The sequence below is a fragment of the Phoca vitulina genome, unplaced genomic scaffold, assembly GCF_004348235.1.
Source record: "Phoca vitulina isolate PV1807 unplaced genomic scaffold, GSC_HSeal_1.0 scaffold64, whole genome shotgun sequence".
NCBI classification, from domain to species: domain Eukaryota; kingdom Metazoa; phylum Chordata; class Mammalia; order Carnivora; family Phocidae; genus Phoca; species Phoca vitulina.
The window spans coordinates 3,313,153-3,331,684 of NW_022589767.1; the positions used below are offsets into that span (position 1 = coordinate 3,313,153).

Here is an 18,532-nt window from a genome sequence, read left to right on the forward strand (position 1 = left end):
GAAGAAGGGAAATAATAAAGATTAAAGTAGAAATAAATCCTATAGAAATAAAAAACCAGTAGAACAGAGCAATGGAACTAAGAACGGAACTATTAATTCTTTAAGAGAATTAATAAAAGCGATAAACCCCAGACTTATCACAAAGAAAAGAGAAAGGACCTGAATAAAATCACAAGTGAGAGAGGAGAGATCACAGCCAACACCACAGAAATACACTTAGAATATTAATGAAAAATTATATGCCAACAGTCTGGGCAATCTGGAAGAAATGGACAAATTCCTAGAAACATACAAACTACCAAAACTGAAACAGGAAGAAATAGAAAATTTGAACATACTCATAACCAGCAACGAAATTGAATCAGTAATCAAAAGTCCTCCAACAAACAAAATTCCAGGGCCAGGTGGCTTCCCAGGGGAGTTCTACCAGACATTTAAAGAAGAATTAATACCTGTTCTTCTCAAACTGTTCCAAAAAATACCAAATGGAAGGAAAACTACTAAACTCATTCTACAAGGCCAGTATTACCTTGATTCCAAAACCAAAGACCTCACTAAAAAGGAGAATTACAGGCCAGTATCCTGGATGAACATGGATGCAAAAATTCTCAACAAGATAACTAACAAATCCAGTCCAATGGTACATTAAAAGAATTATTCATTATGATAAAGTGACATTCCTGGGCTTCAGGGTTGGTTCAGTATTTGCAAATCAGCGTGATGCACCATGTTAATAAAAGAACGGAAAAGAACCATATGATCCCCTCTATAGATGTAGAAAAATATTTGGCAAAATGGAGCATCCATTCTTGATAAAAACCCTTAACAAAGTAGGTATAGACAGAACATACGTCAACATTATAAAGGCCATATACGAAAGACCCACAGCTATTATCATCCTCAATGGGGAAAAACTGAGAGCTTTTCCTCTATGGTCAGGAACACAACATGGATGTCCGCCCTAACCATTACTATCTATCTATCTATCGATTGATTTATTGATTTTATTTATTTATTTGACAGACAGCGAGAGCAGGAACACAAGGAGGGGAGTGGGAGAGGGAGAAGCAGGCTTCCTGCTGAGCAGGGAGCCCGATGCGGGGCTCAATCCCAAGTCCCCGGGATCATGACCTGAGCTGAAGGCAGACACTTCACCAACTGAGCCACTCAGGTACCCCTAAACATTACTGTGTAGCATAGTACTGGGAGTCAGCCTCAGCAATCAGACAACAAAAAGAAAAGGTATCCAAATCAGCAAGGAAGAAGTCAAACTTTCACTATTTGCAGATGACATGATACACTATGTAGAAAACCCGAAAGAGTCCACCAAAAAATTGCTAGAACTAATACGTGAGTTCAGCAAAGTTGCAGGATATAAAAATCAATGTACAGAAATCTGTTGCATTTCTTATACATTGATAATGAAGCAGCAGAAAATAAATCAAGGAATCGATCCCATTTACAATTGCACCAAAAACCGTAATATATCTAGGAAGAAACCTAACCAGAGGTAAAAGATTCGTACTCTGAAAACTGTAGAACACTTATGAAAGAAATTGAAGAGGACACAAAGAAATGGAAAAACATTCCGTGCTCATGGACAGGAAGAACAAATATTGTGAAAATGTCTACACTACCCAAGGCAATCTACACATTTAATGCAATCCCTATCAAAATACCACCAGCATTTTCACAGAGTTAGAACAAACAGTCCTAAAGTTTGTGTGGAACCATAAAAGACGCTGAATAGCCAAAGCAATCCTGAAAAAGAAAACCAAAGTGGCAGGCATCACAATTCCAGATGTCAAGCTGTACTATAAAGCTGTAATCATCAAGACAGTATGGTACTGGCACAAAAACAGACACACAGATCAGTGAAACAGAATATAGAATCCAGAAATGACAACTATATGGTCAACTAATCTTCGACAAAGCAAGAAAGAAAATATCCAATGGAAAAAAGTCTCTTCAGCAGATGGTGTTGAGAAAATTGGACAGCCACATGCAGAATAATGGAACTGGACCACTTTCTTACAACATGCACAAAAATAAACTCAAAATGGATGAAAGACCTCAATGTGAGACAGGAAACCATCAGAATCCTAGAGAAGAACACAGGCAGAAACCTTTTTACCTGGGCTGTAGCAGCTTCTTACTAGACACGTTGATGGTGGCGAGGCAAACAAAAGCAGAAATGAACTATGGGGATTTCATCAAGATAAAAAGCTTCTGGACAGTGGAGGAAACAATCAAAACTAAAAGGCAGCCTACGGAATGGTAGAACATACTGACATACATCATTGACAAATGACATATCAGATAAAGTGTTATTACCCAAAATCTATAAATAACTTACCAAACTTAATACCTAAAAAACAAATAATCCAATTAAGAAACAGGGCAGAAGACATGAATAGATTTTTTTCCAAAGAAGCCATACAGATGGCTAACAGGCACATGAAAAAATGCTCAGCATTACCCATCATTAGGGAAGTACAAATCAAAACCACAGTGAGATAACCACCTCACACCAGTTGAAATGGCTAAAATTAACAACTCAGGAAACAACAGATGTTGGTGAAGATGCAAAGAAAGGGGAATCCTTTTGCACTGTTGGTGGGAATGCAAACTGGTGCAGCCACTCTGGAAAATAGTATGGAGTTTTCTCAAAAGGGTAGAAATAGAACCACCCTGCAATCCAGCAATTGCACTGCTAGATATTTACCCAAATGATAAAAAAAATACATAGATTCAAAGGGGTACATGCACCCCGATGTTCATAGCAGCATTGTCAACAATAGCCAAATTATGGAAAAAGCCCAAATGTCCATCAAGTGATAAATGGATAAAGAAGAGGTGGTATATATACACAATGGAATATTACTCAGCCAACCAAAAAAAATTTGCCATCTGCAATGATGTGGAGGGTGCTAGAGTGTATTATGCTAAGCAAAACAAGTCTCAGTCAGAGAAAGACAAATACCATATGATTTCACTCATATGTAGAATTTAGGAAACAAAAGATGAACATATGGGAAAGGGGGATAAAAGAGAGAGGGAAACAAACCGTAAGAGACTCTTAAGGTTAGAGAACAAACTAAGATTGATGGAGGGTTAAACGGGTGATGGGTATTAAGGAAGGTCACTTGTTAATGAGGAGCACTGGGTGTTATCTGTAAGTGATGAATCACTAAATTTTATTCTTCAAACCAATATTTCACTATATGTTAACAAACTAGAATTTAAATAAAAATTTGGAAAATTTCATTCATTCATGAAATACTGAATACCTGTAATTGGTTTAAAATCTTGCAGACACATAGAAATGTACATATGGTCCCTGTTCTCACCAAGCTTGCAATCAAATAGGGAACCTTGCCATTAAATAAGTAATTAATTGTAAATGTGGTTAATGTTAAGATAGGAGGTTTCTGTGAGGATGTTGGAGATCTGGAAAAGGTATGTGATAATAAATGGAAAGATGGTGGGCAATGGGATGAAAGGATTTTTGCAGGGGTATTTTGCAGCCATGAACACTGGCTACAGTGAAGAATAGGGTTTGGGGGAGATAAAAGGTAGTTAGGCAGACCAGTTAGGAAGCTCTGGTAGTGATCTAGATGAGAAATGATGTTGTGAAAATGATTTAAAAGTTTTGAAATTCATTTAATACACTGAAAATCCAGCACCTACTAAGGGACACTCCTGTGAAAACCCTTTCATGACTCCAGTAAAAATGCAGTGTTGGCTAAAAGTGACAGTATGTTTTAACAATCATGAGAATTAGAGATGTTTCCCAAATGATAGAAAGATTTTGTGGTATAATTTCTGATTTCTCACCCTCGCCAGTTTTATTGGTTGATAGATTGATTTATAATTATCTGAGGTAGATATTATAAGTGAAATGGTAAACTGTTATATTAAAAATCAAGGGGCGCCTGGGTGGCTCAGTCATTAAGTGTCTGTCTTCGAATCAGGTCATGATCCAAGGATCGTGGGATCAAGCCCCTCATCAGCCTCCCTGCTCCACGGGAAGCCTGCTTCTCCTGATCCCCCTGCTTATGCTCCCTCTCTCAGTGTGTCTCTCTCTGTCAAATAAATAAATAAAATCTTAAAAAAAAAAAATCAAGAAAAAAGTCTACAATAAAGGAGCAGGGAATGTTAATTAAAAACCTGGATTAAGGAATAAAAGTTACGTGAATAAAACTATTCTAAAGCCAAGGGAATATATTCTAATATTATATATAAGAAACTTTGGTGGTAAATCACTGATAAAGTTTTATAATGACATCAATGTATTTTACTACTCTACCATGTAGGAACAGTAACCTGGAATTTTTTTTAAAAAGTTTTTAAATTAACATATAATGTATTATTTGTTTTAGAGGTACAGGCCAGTGATTCATAAGTCTTAGACAATTCACAGCGTTTACCATAGTACATACCCTCCCCAGTGTCCATCACCCAGCCACCCCATCCCTCCCACCCCCTCCACTCCAGCAACCCTCAATTTGTTTCCTCAGATTAAGAGTCTCTTATGGTTTGTCTCCCTTTCTGGTTTCGTCTTCTTTCATTTTAAACTCCCTTCCCCGATGATCCTCTTGTTTCTCAAATTCCACACATCAGTGAGATCATATGATAATTATCTTTCTCTGACTTATTTCGCTTAGCATAATACCCTCTAGCTCCATCCACATCCTTGCAAATGGCAAGATTTTATTTTTTGATGGCTGCATAATATTCCATTACACACACACACACACACACACACACACACACACACACACACACACCCCACATCATCTTTACCCATTTGTCTGTTGATGGACATCTAGGCTCTTTTCATAGTTTGGCTATTGTGGACATTGCTGCTATAAACATTGGGGTGCAGGTGCCCCTTTGGATCACTACATTTGTATCTTTGGGGTAAATACCCAGTAGTGCAACTGCTGGGTCGTATAGGGTAGTTCTATTTTCCACTTTTTGAGGAACCTCCATACTGTTTTCCAGAGTGGCTGCACCAGCTTGCATTCCCACCAACAGTGTAGGTAGGTTCCCCTTTTTCCACATCCTTGCCAACATCTGTCATTTCCTGACTTGATAATTTTAGCCATTCTGACTGGTGTGAGGTGGTATCTCACCTTTCTCCACATCCTCGCCAACATCTGTCGTTTCCTGACTTGGGAATTTTAGCCATTCTGACTGGTGTGAGGTGGTATCTCATTGAGTTTTTGATTTGGATTTCCCTGATGCCGAGTGATGCTGAGCACTTCTTCATGTGTCTGTTGGCCATTTGTATGTCATCTTTGCAGAAATGTCTGTTCATGTCTTCTGCCTATTTCTTGACTGGATTATTTGTTCTTTGGGTGTTGAATTTGATAAGTTCTTTATAGATTTTGAATACTAGCCCTTTATTTGATATGTCATTTGCAAATATCTTCTTCCATTCTGTCAGTTGTCTTTTGGTTTTGTTGATTGTTTCTTTTGCTATGCAAAAGCTTTTTATCTTGATGAAGTCCCAGTAGTTCATTTTTGCCCTTGCTTCCCTTGCCTTTGGCAATGTTTCTAGGAAGAAGTTGCTGTCTCTGAGGTCGAAGAGGTTGCTGCCTGTGTTCTCCTCAAGGATTTTGTTGGATTCCTGTCTCACATTTAGGTCTTTCATCCATTTTGAGTCTATTTTTGTGTGTGGTGTAAGGAAACGGTCCAGTTTCATTCTTCTGCATGTGGCTGTCCAAATTTTCCCAACACTATTTGTTGAAGAGACTGTCTTTTTTCCGTTGGACATTGTTTCCTGCTTTGTCGAAGAAGATTAGTTGACCATAGAGTTGAGGGTCTATTTCTGGGCTCTCTATTCTGTTCCATTGATCTTTGTGTCTGTTTTTGTGCCAGTACCGTACTGTCTTGAGGATTACAGCTTTGTAATAGAGCTTGATGTCCGGAATTGTGATGCCACCAGCTTTGCTGTTCTTTTTCAACATTCCACTGGCTATTCAGGGTCTTTTCTGATTCCATACAAATTTTAGGACTATTTGTTCCATTTCTTTGAAAAAAGTTGATGGTATTTTGATAGGGATAACATTGAATGTGTAGATTGCTCCGGGTAGCATAGACATTTTCACAATATTTGTTCTTCCAATCCATGAGCATGGAACATTTTTCCATTTCTTTATGCCTTCCTCAATTTCTTTCATGAGTAGTGTATAGTTTTCTGAATACAGATCTTTTGCCTCTTTGGTTAGATTTATTCCTAGGTATCTTATGGTTTTGGATGCAATTGTAAATGGGATCGACTCCTTAATTTCCCTTTCTTCCATTTTGTTTTTGGTGTATAGAAATGCAACTCATTTCTGTGCATTGATTTTATATCCTGCCACTTGACTGAATTCCTGTATGAGTTCTAGCAGTTTTGGGGTGGAGTCTTTTGGGTTTTCCACATAAAGTAGCATGTCATCTGCAAAGAGTGAGAGTTTGACTTCTTTTCCAATTCTGATGCCTTTTATTTCTTTTTGTTGTCTGATTGCTGAGGCTAGGACTTCTAGTAGTATGTTGAATAGCAGTGGTGATAGTGGACATCTCTGCCGTGTTCCTGACTTAGGGGGAAAGCTCTCAGTTTTTCCCCATTGAGGATGTTCGCTGTGGGTTTTTCATAGATGGGTTTTATGATATTGAGGTATGTACCCTCTGTCCCTACACTCTGAAGAGTTTTAATCAAAAAAGGATGCTGTACTTTGTCAAATGCTTTTTCTGCATCTATTGAGAGGATCATATAGTTCTTGTTTTTTCTTTTATTAATGTATTGTACTACATTGATTGATTTGTGGATGTTGAACCAACTTTGCAGCCCAGGAATAAATCCCACTTGGTCATGGTGAATAATCCTTTTAATGTACTGTTGGGTCCTGTTGGGTAGTATTTTGGTGAGAATTTTGACATCCATGTTCATCAGGGATATTGGTCTCTAGTTCTCTATTTTGATGGGGTCTTTGTCTGGTTTTGAGATCAAGGTAATGCTGGTCTCATAAAATGAGTTTGGAAGTTTTCTTTCCATTTCTATTTTCTGGAACAGTTTCAGAGGAATAGGTATTAATTCTTCTTTAAATGTTTGGTAGAATTCCCCTGGGAAGCCATCTGGCCCTGGGCTCTTGTTTGTTGGGAGATTTTTGATTACTGCTTCAATTTCCTTACTGATTATGGGTCTGTTCAGGTTTTCTATTTCTTCCTGGTTCAGTTTTGGTAGTTTATACGTCTCTAGGAATGCATCCATTTCTTCCAGATTATCTAATTTGCTGGCACATAGTTGCTCATAATATGTTCTTATAATTGTATTTTTTTGGTGTTGGTTATGATCTCTCCTCTTTCATTCATGATTTTATTTATTTGAGTCTTCTTTTCTTTTTGATAAGTCTGGCCAGGGGTTTACCAATCTTATTCTTTCAAAGAAACAGCTCCTAGTTTCATTGATCTGTTCTACTGTTCTTTTGGTTTCTATTTCATTGATTTCTGCTCTGATCTTTATGACTTCTCTTCTCCTGCTGGGTTTAGGCTTTATTTGCTGTTCTTTCTCCAGCTTCTTTAGGTGTGGGGTTAGGTTGTGTATTTGAGACCTTTCTTGTTTCTTGAGAAAGGCTTGTATTGCTATATACTTTCCTCTTAGGACTGCCTTTGGTGCATCCCAAAGATTTTGAACAATTGTGTTTTCATTTTCATTTGTTTCCATGAATTTTTTTAATGTCTTCTTTAATTTCCTGGTTGACCCATTCATTCTTTAGTAGGATGCTCTTTAGCCTTCATGTATTTGAGTTCTTTCCAACTTTCCTCTTGTGATTGAGTCCTAGTATCAAAGCATTGTGGTCCGCAAATATGTAGGGAGTGATTCCAATTTTTGGTACCAGTTGAGACCTGATTTGTGACCCAGGGTGTGATCTATTCTGGAGAATGTCCCATGTGCACTAGAGAAGAATGTGTATTCTGTTGCTTTGGGATGGAATGTTCTGAATATATCCGTGAAGTCCATCTGGTCCAGTGTGTCATTTAATGCCTTAATTTTCTTGTTCATCTTTTGCTTAGATGATCTCTTCATTTCAGTGAGGGGTGGGTATTAAAGTCCCCTACTGTTATTGTATTATTGTCAATGTGTTTCTTTGATTTTATTATTAATTGGCTTATATAATTGGCTGCTCCCATGTTAGGGGCATAAATATTTACAATTGTTAGATCTTCTTGTTGGATAGACCCTTTAAGTATGATGTAGTGTCCTTCCTCATTTCTTATTATAGTCTTTGGTTTAAAATGTAATTTGTCTGATATAAGGATTGCCATCCCAGCTTTCTTTTGATGTCCATTAGCATGATAAATAGTTTTCCACCCCCTCATTTTAAATCTGGAGGTGTCTTTGGGTCTAAAATGAGTCTTTCAGACAGCATATCGATGGGTCTTGTTTTTTTATCCAATCTGATAGCCTGTGTCTTTTGATTGGGGCATTTAGCCCATTTACATTCAGGGTAACTATTGGAAGATATGAATTTAGTGCCATTGTATTGCCTGTAAGGTGACTGTTACTGTATATTGTCTGTGTTCCTTTCTGGTCTATGTTACTTTTAGGCTCTCTGCTTAGAGGACCCCATTCAATATTTCTTGTAGGGCTGGTTTGGTGTTTGCAAATTCTTTTAGTTTTTGTTTGTCCTGGAAGCTTTTTATCTCCCCTTCTATTTTCAATGACAGCCTAGCTGGATATAGTATTCTTGGCTGCGTATTTTTCTCGTTTAGTGCTCTGAATATATCATGCCAGTCCTTTCTGGCCTGCCAGGTCTCTGTGGATAGATAGGTCTGCTGCCAATCTAATGTTTCTACAATTGTAGGTTACAGACCTCTTGTCCCGAGCTGCTTTCAGGATTTTCACAAGTCTCTGAGACTTGTGAGTTTTACTATTAGATGTCGTGGTGTTGACCTATTTTTATTGCTTTGAGGGGGGTTCTCTGTGCCTCTTGGATTTTGATGCCTGTTTCCTTCCCCAAATTAGGGAAGTTCTCTGCTATAATTTGCTCCAATATACCTTCTGCCCCTCTCTTTCTTCTTCTTCTGGGATCCCAGTTATTCTAATGTTGTTTCACTTTATGGTTTCACTTATCTCTCGAATTCTTCCCTCGTGATCCCATAGTTGTTTATCTCTCTTTTTTAGCTTCTTTATTCTCCATCATTTGGTCTTCTGTATCACTCTTTCTCTCTTCTGCCTCATTTATCCTAGCAGTTACAGCCTCCATTTTTGATTGCACCTCATTAATAGCCTTTTTGATTTTGACTTGGTTAGATTTTAGTTCTTTTATTTCTCCAGAAAGGGATTCTCTAGTATCTTCTATGCTTTTTTTCACGCCCAGCTAGTATCTTTATAATTGTCATTCTGAACTCTAGTTCCGATATCTTACTAATTTCTGTATTGATTAGGTCCCTGGCTGTTGGTGCTGCCTCCTGTCCTTTTTTTTTTGAGGTGATTTTTTTCCTTCTTGTCATTTTGTCCAGAGGAGAATAGATGAATGAGAGAACAAAATGCTAAAAGGGTAACAACGACCCCAGAAAAATATACACTAAACAAATCAGAAGAGACCTGAAATGGGGGGGAAAAGAATGGGGAAAAAAAAAGGAGTATGATCAGGCCAGTGAATAGAACAGAGCCATACACTAGATTTTGGGTGTATTTTGGTCTGTTAGAAGAAATTGCCTCCCAAAATTTTAAAGAAAGAAAAACATATATATATAGAAAAATAAGAGTCCATACGATGAAGGGATGGAATATGACTGTAAAGATGAAAATTTAAAAAGATTTTATGGGGCGCCTGTGTGGCTCAGTCGTTAGGCGTCTGTCTTTGGCTCATGTCATGATCCTAAGTTCCTGGGATCGAGCCCCGCATTGGGCTCCCTGCTCAGCGTGAAGCCTGCTTCTCCCTCTCCCAGTCCCCCTGCTTGTGTTCCTTCTCTAGCTTTGTCTCTCTCTGTCAAATAAATAAAATCTTTGTGGAAGAAAAAGATAATTAAATAATATTTTAAAAAAGGAATTGGTAAGTTGGTTGATAAAAGAAAAAAAAATTTAAAAATAGAGAACGTGATCAGGTGGGAGAGTAGGACAACGTCATACACTAGATTTAGGATATATTTTGGTCTGTTAGAAGAAACTATCACAAAATTTTAAAGAAAGGAAAACATATATATACAAAAAATAAGGTTAAATACAATGAAGTGATAGAATATGATTGTAAAAATGAAAATTGAAGATTTTTAAAAAGGAATTGATAAGATGTTCATTGAAAAAGGAAAGAAGAAAAAGTCAAGTATAAAAAATAGAAAAGGAAAATAATAAAGTTTTAAAAATTATCTTTGAAAGACTAAGGAATCATGGGGAAAAAATCCATGAATTCTATGTGCTGTATTACCCTCGTGCTGGGGTTTTGCCATCCTCATTGATCAGTAAACTTTGTCTTGGCTGTATGGTCTTGCTGATCTTCTCATCGAGGGGCCTGTTGCAATGAGTATCAAATGTCTTTGCCTGATGCAGAATTGCACTGCCGTTGCCAGGAGCCAGGCTATGTAATCTGCTCGGGTTTGCTCTCGGTAGCTTTTGTTCCCTGAAAGGTTTCCATACAGCTTTTGGACAAGAGTGAAAATGGCGGCCTCCCAATCTCTGGTCCTGGAGGAGCCGAGAGCTTGGGGCCCCACTCCTCAGTGAGCCCTCAAGAGAAAAGCAGTCAGTCACTTCTTTATCACCCATCTCCAGCCTCACTCCGTGCTCACCAGGCCTGTGACTGAGCATTTCTATCTCTGGCACACGACCTTGTGTGGAGTCTCCAAACCCAGCAGATCCCTGCGGTGCACTCCCACGCCGCTCCTCCCTGGGGAAGAAGGAGAGTCTCCCTGCATCTGCCGCTTGTTGGGTCCCTGCTGGAAGCGCAGTGGCCCAACTGTGCCGTGGATCACGGTTTATGGCAACCCCGAGCTGAGAGCCCGTGCCTCGGCTCCATCTCTGCAGCCGGCTTCCCCACTCCGATATCTGGGAGCTCTGCCGCACTCAGGCACCCCCAGACTTTCTGTGACCCCGAGAGTCCTGAGACCACACTGTCCCACCGAGGGTTCCACCACCCCCCCGCTTAGCCACGGAGCTACGTTCATCCGCAGAGCAGACTTTTAAATGTTCCAATCTTGTGCTCCACTGCTCTATCGCTTGCCCGTAGCTGGCTGACAGAGGCCCCGTCCCCCCGCGGTCTGTCTTCCCAAATATCACCTCAGATATACTTCTCCGCACGTCCTATCTTCCAGAAAGTGGTTGCTTTTCTGTTCATAGAATTGCTACTATTCTTTTCTTTGATCTCCTGTTGAGTTTGTAGATGTTCTGAATGGTTTGATAACTATCCAGCTGAATTCCTGGGACCAGACTAAATTTAGGTCTCCTACTCTTCCACCATCATGCTCCTCCCCGGAATTTGTTTTTTATTAACTACTATTTCAGGAGTTTCACCGTCTGGAACGATGTTGATTCGTTATAAATGAAGTAATTTTAAGATATTTTTTAAAAGTAAAGAATATATTAATATATTCTTCCTACAAGAAAACTAAGATAATTCAGAAAGGTAGAGATTACAAGGGTCTCCTTGTTACTTCTCTAGCCTGGAAAAACTTTTTAATAGGTAGATGTTTATCTGTGTTTATTTTGATGTACAGGCGATTGTGTGTATGTGTGTGTTTTATATATAATGAAATACATAGTTCTACCTCTGTTTCTTTTTTTTTAGCATGAATGATTTACTCTCTATGTGTTCTACTAAAGATTTGAAATGAAAGAAATGCCATATTTTGACCACGAATGTTATTATCTACAGGAAGCAAGGATAGGATGTTTCAACATTGGAAATTCACCACATTACCAAAGAGAAAAAGTTACATAATCACCTCAGTAGATGCTAAAGACATTTGACAAAATTTAATACCTTCTCTTTAGAAGTTGAGGCAGAAAAACATACCTGATTTCTTTGCTGTTCTGAAAGTAACTTTCGTGTGTGTGTGTATGCGTGTTTATCACAAACTCAATACAAATGAATTGAAAAATACATTAAAATATCATCTGTGATTAAACTACTGAGATTATGCATATATATTTTCTCAGATCACTGTGTAATTTGCTAATGAATTTATTATATTTTTGCCATGTCATTTCATCTTTTTCTCCAAAGGCATATAGTATGAAACAATTGTGTTTTAACCATTTACTTATGTTAGGACATTTAAGTTATGCACATCCTAAATTACTTCTCTGAAGATATTTCTTAGGATAGAGTTAAATATTCTGGACAATGAGAGTATATGAAATTTTTTTCTCTCTATTGTGAATTTGCGCTTCTGAAAGTTACTGTAGAATGGTCTATGAGAGAGTTCATTTACATATGTGACATGTTAAGAGGAAAAAAAAATTGGAAATAATTACATTAATTGTTGTATATAAGATAACCAAACCTTTCACATTGTGTGGGTGTTTTTAAAAATGGCCTCTTTTTTTTTGACTCCTCAGAAAACCAGACAAACAAAACAATAGATGCTTCTGTTAATAAGAAAGCAGCTGATAGCACATCACAGGTAAGATTTCTTCACTGTTTCAAAGTAAAATTCTAAATACAGTCCACACGATAATGGATTTCCATCCAATAATCTTTAATACAATGAAAATTATTCTAATTTAGTAATCATACTTTTCAGACCTGGAATTTCTATTTTTGTTTTCCAGTTTCTACTTTTGAGATTTCTTGTACATTCATTAATATTATATTTTCCTTTATTTCTTTGAATATATACTTAAAAGATGCTTTGAAGTCTTTGCTGAATTCAGCATCTGGTTCCACTTGGAGTCATTTTCTTTTGACTGTCTTTTGTCCTTAGTTGGGTTCTACTTTACTGGGCTTTTGCATGTTTGTGTAATAATTTTTGATAAATTTAAAATTAAGTAAATTTTGAAAATTGGACCTTATAAATACATTGCAGCAAGTAGATTCTGTTACATTTTTTAAGAATTTGTTAAGAACTTTTAGTTTTGGATTTTAGATTGTTGTGTTAGTTAACAAATCATTTTCTATTAAGTCGTCATCATAGAAAGATTTATAATTGTAAGATTTAGAATTACATCATTATTTTTGGATTGGGCCTGAATTTTTCAATGTCAAGGAATTACTTTCTTTAATTATGTAAAGTCTGAATTTTGCAATTGAAAACCTTAATCATTTGGAGCTGATCTCAGTATAATATAAAGTAATTATGATTAGTATTTATTACACAACACATGTTATGCCTGGTGTTAAGCTCTTTGTCTGCATATTTGGTTTGATCCTCATTATAGACCCCATATCCGGAGTTTGGAAATTGAGGATCTTATCTTTTAACATAAATTCACATTGCTAATATGAGCTGGAACTAAAAGATGCCCTCAGTCTTTTTGACTTAAAGATACTGGTTCTTTAGGTCTGTATTGTACTGTTGTTGCTATTATGTAGTTAAAATTTTTTTTAAAATTACATTTCTAATGATTTGGGACAATGGGTTGACTTAGGTCAGGTTGGATGTCAGTTAATAGTGTAGCACACCATATCTTATCATAGCATACCTTTTTTTTTAGGGGGAAAAACATAGATTATTTTCTATAACTTAATTCTAGCTTTGAAGTTGCCTTTGGTGTTTTGGTGAATTAATAGTGATAATTTAATGTAGTATTGGTCAACATTTTAAATGCTGGAAAATGGTGTTTGTGTTGAATCAAGCACCTAATCACTTTAATAGCCCTATGCAATGGACAAATTAAAAAAAAAACTTTTAGAAATTCTTGTGAAAGTCTTTCAGAATTATTTTCTGTATGACAGATGTATAGCTCATGAGTATTCGGGGTCATTTGTCTGACAAACTCTGTTTTTTCAAGGAATGCCATTTAGTGGTCCAGATGAACACAGCCTACTCATTATCCTTGTTGCCCCTTAGTATTATTTCATTTTTCCTTTATGTCTGCCAGAGTTTCCTTTGCAAAATGCAGTTTTGTTTTTCAGAGTGGAAAAGCCACAGGCAGTGATTCAGGTGGTGTCATTGATCTCACAATGGATGATGAAGAGAGTGGAGGTTCACAAGGTACTTATAAGTACTTGTACCAGTACCAAGGAATGTGTTGATAACATTTTTTCCTTTTAATCCAGTGTAGTAATCAGTGAAAACAGATCTCTACAACATTATGCTTGATGTATTTGTATCTATTTTATCTATTTTAGAATAAGAGTTTTTATATTATGCCATATAGTGGTTAACTGTTTTTAAGGGCTTCGTCTGAGATGCAAACATTTATTCCATAGGCTGTCATATACCTTTTTTGAGATTAGACACTCTATGTATATCTTATTTTAATGACTGGATAGTGTAAATCAGCAACCGTCTATATTATCAAACAAAAGAACCTAAACAGCAGTATAGTAATTGGAGTTCAAGATCACTGATAAAAAAAAACTCATAAATTTGTAGGTGTTTGCTTAGGGGAATGTCCTTGCTATAGATAATAGATGCATAGATGTGTATGAATATAGGAAATGAAATTATTCTGATTGACAGGATATTGTATTGAGTTCAGTAATAGGATTCTTTCATGAAAAACAATGTACAACTATATTTCTATAAATGTGAATTAGAGTATGTGGTAAAATCAACAGTGAATTATTTAAGGCCATGATGTGATGTTTTAACCTGGTAAATGTGCACATAATTAAAATAGAAATAAACTGTTCTCTTAGTGGTAAATGTGACTGAGTGGCAAGCAAATGTAAAATTCACAAATAAAAGAAAAACCTGTATTTCTAATTTTTGTCTATCAATAGTCACCATGTCTCACTTTTAATTAATAGACCCTAAAAAGCTAAACCATACTCCTGTGTCAACCATGGGTTCTTCTCAGCCTGTGTCTCGACCATTGCAACCCATCCAGCCTGCACCACCTCTTCAGCCATCTGGGGTGCCAACAAGTGGACCATCTCAGACAACCATACATTTACTACCTACAGGTAAACTTGCTGAATCATTGAGTTGAAGCTTTTAGTTTTGCTTACAGTGAAATATGACTATGGAAGTAAGTGGAAAGATTAGATAGAAAATTAAGGGTAATTCTATGTTATTTTGAGGACAGGGCATCTTTTTGAATGTAGTGTAACTTAGATTTGCTGACCATCTTAAGTAGCACCACTGACTGATACAGAGTGGTTATAAGGAAGAAAAATTACGTATGTTTTTGTCATCTGCCACTATAAGCAGCAGAAATGAATATAGTTTCTTTTGAGGGGATGGCTATAATGATTCATTCTGATTATGACCACAAAGTAATAATTGACTGATGAAGAAAAAAATTTTAAATGATTCTTAATGTGAACTAGTTTTAACTGGGCTAACACTACCATTTGGAGATATATACTAATGTTTTACACACTGCCTCTCAAGAAGTTATAAATCCTATATTTTCAAGATGTAGCCTAGATCTCCTAAACTATGGGGAAGCCAACCAAGAGGGTTTGTCTTTTTTTTTTTTTTTAAGATTTTATTTATTTATGTATTAGAGAGAGAGCATGCAAGTTGGGGGAAGAGTGTAGAGGGAGGGGGATAGAATCTCAAGCAGACTGTGGAATGTGGAGCCCGACATGGGGCTCAATCTCGCAACCCTGAGATCATGACCTGAGCCGAAATCAAGAGTCAGACGCTCAACTGACTGAGCCACCCAGGAGCCCTAAGGCAGTTTGTCTTTTTTTTTTTTAAGCATTTTATTTATTTATTTGACAGAGCAGGAGAGTACAGGCAGGGGAAGCAGCAGAGGGAGAGTGAGAAGCAGGCCCCCTGCTGAGCAGGGAGCCTGTGTGGGGCTTGATCCTAGGACCCTAGGATCATGAGATGAACTGAAGGCAGTCACTTAACTGACTGAGTCACCCTGGTGCCCCTGTCTTTTTTTTTTTTTTAATAAAATAGCTCATCACTAGAGATTTATCTGCAAAATTATATATGGACTTTTCTCATTAAGGAAAACATTGAATTCACATGGAATTGTATCCAGTGAAATCAAAGTTTAAGTCACCAATTTATATAATTTAGAAGGAGATATCATTATGCAAACCATGTGCATAATAGATAATAAAATGGGTAATAAAGAGATAAAGAGGTAAGTATTCCTCCTTGTGTACTTTCTTCCCCTTTCTCATATTGAAAGTTCAGATATGTAAAGACTAAGTTAAGTAAAGACGTTAGTAAATAAGTCATTAGTAAAGAAACCTTTTTATCAGATGTCTCATATCCAGTGTTTACCTCCAAATTTGTTTTATTATGGAACCCATTTTCCATATGAAAGTAGATTTATTATTATCTTTTATTATATAGTTAATATGTGGTTATTTGTAAAATGTGATGATAATTCAGAGAGTTATTAACTCCTAAAATAATTATTATAGTTCTACACTGCCAGTGAACAGTTAGGACTTTTTTGATAAATATATGTTAACATCACTCAAGGCATGAATGTTCTCTGGAACATAAATTAGGAGGAATGCTGGAGTAGAGAAGGAAGAATTCTGTATTTTAATTGATGTTTTATTGTTTTGAATTAAGAGATGGTTTGGTTCACCTAAAGAAAACGTCTGTTACAATAGCCAGCCAGATAGAAAATTAAGGATAATTTCTTTAACTGTGGGAATACAATTACTCCTGGATTTATGCCATTAGTAGAAGGCCTTCAGGGCCCCAAATCCCACTCTGCTAAGAATAATTAAACATTGAGGAGTGAAAATTTGCTCTTTTAAGTCATTCCCTTAAGATCATACTCTCAAGTCTTTATCTTTACATGCTTATCATCAAGTCAAACTGAAGAGTGGGGAGGTCATTGGACATGGTTGAGGTGCTCTTTCCTTCTGAAGTTTGGATTGTAATAATAGTTACTATTAATTTTGGTTGGCCATAACACTTTTCTCTTTCAAGATTACAAAAGGAGACTGTTGTCTGTATTTCTGTCTTTATTATAGTTAGATTTTGTGCAAAATTAATCACCATTAATAACTGTTTACTTAACTGCATTTTAATGTTTTTCTGCTTTTCATTAGCTCCAACCACCGTGAATGTAACACATCGTCCAGTAACTCAGGTGACCACAAGACTCCCTGTACCGAGAGCTCCTGCAAACCACCAGGTGGTTTATACAACTCTCCCAGCACCACCAGCTCAGGCTCCCCTGCGAGGAACTGTTATGCAGGCTCCTGCTGTTCGGCAGGTCAATCCCCAAAATAGTAAGAGACTCTTTTCTTGTGTATGGCCTCAAAGTTACATGTAGTCCTTCAGCATTTAGTGGGCTTATATTGACATTAGATTTAGCAAAAAAATTGCTTATAATATTATATTAAAACTATTGATAATTTTTCTTCTTCCCTTAGGAGAGTTAACCAGAAAAATTGGACATGTGTATCATATGATTTGTGCTCCATGTGTTGTCTTCAATTTAATTTTATTTATGGCCTGTATTAGCACAATGCTCTATTTGATAGTGGTCTGCACTCTCTTAAGAGATACCTTACCTAATTAAAGTGGGAATGATTAATTGTGGCATATCCCAGATAATGGAAATGATGGTTAAGGATAGCCTCCAATGAGAGAGAGTCTTAAGGGTGTGGAAGATGGCTGAGAAATAGAAGACAGGAATATGTTAAAGGAAATCTATTGTTCCTACACACACACACACACACACATATATACACACACATATATAGAATTATATATATATATACTGTATTTAGTAGTAAAATATAGCATACAAACAGAAGTTTATATAAAAAGTATATGTGAAGTTTAAAGGAAACTAACAAAATGAACCACCTATGAAATCTCCACCAGTCAAAGAAATAGAGCTTTATCAGTATCCTACAAGCCTACTGTATGCCTTCATTGTATCCCTCTCCCTTTTCATCAGAGGTAACCACCATCTTCACTTTCTGCTTTTGTGTATGATTTTGCCACCAAATAAATATCATCAAAAATACTTAGTTTTGCAAAATTTAATAGCAAGGGCAAATCTAGCTGTTTAAAGAAACTGCCATTATTAGGTGATGATTTCGAGGAGAAAATAAACTAAGCAGAGTCTCTGGTTCACAATCTGGCTTCAGTTTTTCTCAAGTTTACAAGAGCGTTTCCTGGGAAATCAGTCAGTGGGGTCATGAATGAGTTCTGGGAAACTGGGCCCACTATAGTCAGGGTACCTGGCAGAACTATAGTATGGGCCAGGAACTGAATATATGGCAGTAATATGGTCCGGACAGTAGTTGACTTAAAATTGTCTGTTTCTGTTACCCTAACATATGTCAGAATAGTTTTCTGTTCAGTGAATTGAGTATCCTCAGCTGTTCACGGCATGGAGAGAAACTGAGGAACCTCATTAACATGAACCAAGGATAACTTATAGTTGAGATTTCTGTTCTAGTTGAAAAGATGAGACAGCTGAGATTTTTTTTTTTTA

General features: G+C 36.8%; 1 protein-coding gene across 8 annotated transcripts in view; it reads left to right on the top strand.

The window, feature by feature from the left end:
- Positions 1-18,532, top strand: part of ATF7IP (activating transcription factor 7 interacting protein) — a 125,708-nt gene that overhangs the window by 97,941 nt on the left and 9,235 nt on the right. For all 8 annotated transcript variants that reach the window (XM_032391817.1, XM_032391815.1, XM_032391816.1 and 5 more), the window contains exons 10-13: positions 12,548-12,612; positions 14,064-14,142; positions 14,904-15,059; positions 17,130-17,312. In XM_032391817.1, coding sequence (XP_032247708.1) covers positions 12,548-12,612; positions 14,064-14,142; positions 14,904-15,059; positions 17,130-17,312 — 483 coding nt within the window. The remainder of the gene's footprint in view (positions 1-12,547; positions 12,613-14,063; positions 14,143-14,903; positions 15,060-17,129; positions 17,313-18,532) is intronic.